Below are 4,234 nucleotides of genomic sequence, written 5' to 3'. Positions count from 1 at the left end.
TCTTAGTTTGAGCTTTAAGGCCATAATAAAAAAGACCAACACCAAAGTACATGAGACTGACTTTGTCAGTTTGTTTTATTACTGGGCACAGCACCGTACCACTTCATATACATACAAGCCACAGTAATACAAACAGTCCCTAGCCTTTTTTATAATTAAAAAAACATGTGGTATTTGGGAGGAGTCAACAGTCCCAGGGGTCAGCTCTCAAGAGCAATTTTGCTGCAGTTGCAGTAGCAGCAGTCTCCTCACAAAATACTATGGGTTTTCATGCTGTTAATATGTGAAACAGAAAATTCTGAGCTCGCAGCAGTGCCTCTGCTTAACAAGATCAGGGCAGGCTTTTCAGCAGCTCACATGCTTACAAGTGTGCTCATAGTCCTTTGAAGCCAAATGGAAGTGTGCCAGACAGACACCCCTGTATGGAACTAGAACTCTCAAATGTTTCTACAGAAACCCACGTTATCCTGAAGCATCAGAGGTTTATCCAGTACAGGGCCAGTTAAAACTCTCCTGCATCCTGACAGCTTTCCTGCAGGCAGCACAAGCTTCCTACGCATGCAGGACCATTTCTTACAGAGTCAGTTACGTCTGTAGCAGCAAAAGATCAGTGAAACTTGGAAAAAAACTTGTCATTAAAGCAGGCTTAGCTCCTCAGAAAACAGATTTAAAACTAGAAGGCACAAATGCAAGGTTGAGTGTGGGCTGGATACCACTGTGGTATGTGAGCAGTTCAGATACCCCTCCTAAGAGGAAATAGAACACATAATAAATACAGTATGACATTTTAGAAAATAAGTGCATTACCGTGATCCTTCACAACAAAGGAAGTAGGATCCACAAGAGCATAAAGAGGCCTGTTCATTTAATATTGCACAAAAGTTCTAAAATTTAGTGTCAGGTCATTGTACTGGAGGTGGGACATGGCAAGGGGAAATAACAGTTTTATTTGGCAGAATCTGCCAAAGTCTCCACCACCACCCAAACAGCTTTTTGCCAATCTGAGGTAGAATTACATATATACTGCTTAAACCCAGTCAAGTCCTGCTCAACTAGTCTTCAGTGAAGAAAAAAAAAAAAAAAAGAAAGTGCACAGAATAGATGAGCCTCTTTCTCTAAAGAAAATGAGTGCCTCAGGTTTGAATCCTGAAAGCAAGTCTCACAGAGTTCCTGTGCAGATCCCTGCTCTCCATCTGGAAAGCAGTGATGGGTATCATGATGCTACAGATAAGGAGTGTAACAGRTACTAATTGCAAGTCCTATAGCAAGCCTTTTACTCTTCACTTCCTCCCTCCCCAACTATTTGCTAATTCTCCCTTTATGCACTCAGTCCATCATATTTTATCAGAGTTAAGATTGTCTCTACTGCTTTCTCCCTTATGTCCCTTCTACTGAACCCTGCAAAAAAAATTCCTATTTCAACTCATAGACTTCTGAGGGACACTTGCAGTTTCTTCTAGAGACTCCTCTGTGTAGTATAGACACGGAAGGATGGAAACAAGAGCCTCTTCGATGGAGAAGAGATGCTTATCCTCTGCTTGAGGACAGAAGTAGCGCATAAAGTCTGCCAGTCTCAGCAAGTACTCAATGTTGTGACCAGCACAACCACTTGAGACAATGATTTGAGCTGCAATGTCTTCCTCAGATGCTGGCCCAAGGTAGGAAGGGTTCTGGGGGGTTGCAATGTAAACAAGAGCCAGGATGGGTTCCTCTGCATCTTTCTCCTGAGGGTGGAACTTCACCAGCTTGGTGTCATAGCCTCCCAGGACAGCTTCTCTCATGTTGAGATACTCGAGCGATGCAGCGATTTGTTCCCCACGAACTTCATAGGCTACACCCCACGTGCACGCCTGAAAGTGAAAGAGCAAGGTGGTTACGGGATGCTGAACTGCAGGGGCCTGCCCAATGGCAAATGTTTCAAATGATGGCACCCTTMCTCTGGGGGAGTCCTCAACTGAGGACAGGGCAGAGGAGGGTAACACACCCCACAACCCCCCAGGATCCCTRCGGGGCTCCAGAGCACTCGGCTGCCGACACACCTTTCCAGGTGGTGATGCGGGCACCCCCCGCCCGGGCCAGCTCCCAGCTCCCCCGGTACTCACCCCGCAGTCCTCCAGCAGTGTCACCACCCGGCCAGGCTGTGGGGACAGAAGAGGCAGCGCCGTTAGAGCCGAGCCGCGACACCGGCGACACCACCGCCCCCGTCCCCCCACCGCCGCCCCCCCTTACCATCTTCTCGCTGCCGCGGTGGAAGGTGTCCCCCTGCCAGAAGCGGCGGCTGTACCCTCGGATGAAGCCCACCTTGCGCGACGTGAACTCGAAGCCCGGCCTCCACACCAGCGAGCCGTAGCCGAAGATCCACAGCGGCGCCGCCAGCTCCGCGCCCTCCGCCTGCCCCGAGGGCGAGCAGGACGAGAGGAGCGGCTGTGGCGGCGGCTCCGGGCGCTCCTCGGGAGGCTGCGGGTCGCGCTTCATGCCGGGGCTGCGGCTGCGGGCGCTGCGGGAAGGCGAGGGACGCTCATGGGGCGGCTCGGCCGCCGCGGCCCTTTAAAGGCGGCCGGGCCCGCCCCGCCCCGCCGGGTGATGCAATGAAGGCGGGAGGTTTCGCGGAGCCGCGTGTGGGGCAAAGCACAGCCCGGGTTGCGTCAGGCGGGACCGCTGGCCCGGGGACAGCGCGGCCCGGGAACACCGGGGACACGGGGGACAGCGGGGACACCGGGGCCGGCCAGTCCAGCGGCGCTGCTGCGAGCTGCCCGCCTGGGGATGCCGCGGGATCAGCCGCTGCCTGACCCCAGRGGCCGCCGGAGCGCAGCGCGCCGTGCCCAAAAGGGACAGATTGAGGTGACATGAGCGGGCCAGCCCTCCTCAGGAGCCTGCCCCACGCTCCCGGCTTTGGCTTTATCCCAGAACCTGAGTGCTGCGTTGGAAAACCAAACAGWTAATATTTAACAGGGTGAAGAGACGGCTCCAGACGTCAGCAGGGCCACAGCGTGAGGCACACACAGGCAAAACAGAATAATAACATGCACACAAATGAAAGGACATGGTGCTGAATCCTGCTTCTTGAGTTCATTTTCCCTAGTACTATATCCAGGCTGCATTGCCAGCTTGTAATATAGAACTGTTGTGTGGATGGGTCCAGGTGCTGTCTGTGGGCTGAACACTGAGCTGTAAACCAGATTTAGGTATATTGTAACAAGGTGGACTTTTTACATTACAAAGTTGTTCATTTTGGTGAGGAGGAGAAGGAATGAAGAGCAAAACCACCAAAGTATTTCTCATTGTTCTTGTCCTCTGCACTTAATCAATCTAAACAGTCTATTTACAGTTTTTTATTCAGTTTCCTGTTGTTCCTCATCCTGGCACTCACCTTTCCATTCCACTTAATCGGGTGTTGCAGCTACAGCACACACAGACTGTGGTGGGYGCTCCCTGTCCTGTGGGGTGTCAAGAGTTTGCACGGCTCTCTCATCTGCCCTGCTGCTCTGTGCCTTACACAGCTTGTCCTTTTCTCCTGCCCTGCATGGCTGACTCTCTGACTTGTCATCGTGGATGACCCTTCAAAAGGTCAGCCTTGAAACAGAGCCCAAAGCTCCTTCATTTTCCTCTCCACTTGCGCTTTTCCCAGTCACCTTCTCTGTCTTACTCAAGCTCAAAGGTATGGGATTGGCATGGCATGCTCCCAGCCCTTCACACCACACACCCATTCTGGTACAGTCTTGCAGCGTCTTATTCCTTTTCCACCGGTCCCTTTCCATAGGCAGAAGATGAATCCATCACTTGTTTGTACAGCTGCTGTACTCAGAGGCCTTAGTCAGACCAGAGAGTGCTCCAGAAAGTGTTCTTATCAGCTGTCTGTATCAATGCTCTGCTTGGCAAAACAAGAAATAAATTTCACATCTTACATTTTCATCCTGGTGATCCTGTCCCCCAACATATGAGCCTCCTGCCTTAGCAAGTGTTTGTCAGTGCCAAAATGATGTGGCCTTTTAATCAAATGAAAACAGTGTCTTCTGGGAATTAAACCAGTGCTCTGTGTACCATTGTATATGTATAGAAAGCATATTATATTTTCYGTATTTAGTTATTTTTTTCCTGCTAAAATCCAGGAAATCTGAGCAAATCCCCAATGTGTAGTTAACAAAAGCATACAAACACTTGTTGGTAAGTGTATCCTCATTATCAAGAGTACACGAAGACACAAATCAGTGTCTGAAAGATAAGCTGAAGAAGC

General features: G+C 50.5%; 1 protein-coding gene across 1 annotated transcript; it reads right to left on the bottom strand.

The window, feature by feature from the left end:
- Nucleotides 1–47: 47 nt before the first annotated feature.
- On the bottom strand, nucleotides 48–2,530 carry CHAC1 (ChaC glutathione specific gamma-glutamylcyclotransferase 1). Its single transcript, XM_057365554.1, has 3 exons — nucleotides 2,230–2,530; nucleotides 2,103–2,138; nucleotides 48–1,850 (listed from the first exon to the last, which is right to left on the bottom strand). The coding sequence occupies exons 1-3, from the start codon at nucleotides 2,473–2,475 to the stop codon at nucleotides 1,419–1,421; spliced, it is 714 nt and encodes a 237-aa protein (XP_057221537.1). The 5' UTR covers nucleotides 2,476–2,530; the 3' UTR covers nucleotides 48–1,418.
- Nucleotides 2,531–4,234: the final 1,704 nt, after the last annotated feature.

Source organism: Malurus melanocephalus, unplaced genomic scaffold (genome assembly GCF_030028575.1).
Source record: "Malurus melanocephalus ecotype Western Australia unplaced genomic scaffold, MMel_1.1 scaffold_2, whole genome shotgun sequence".
NCBI classification, from domain to species: Eukaryota; Metazoa; Chordata; class Aves; order Passeriformes; family Maluridae; genus Malurus; species Malurus melanocephalus.
Note: the sequence above shows the minus strand (reverse complement) of the source record. Positions and strands in the feature narration are given on the sequence as shown.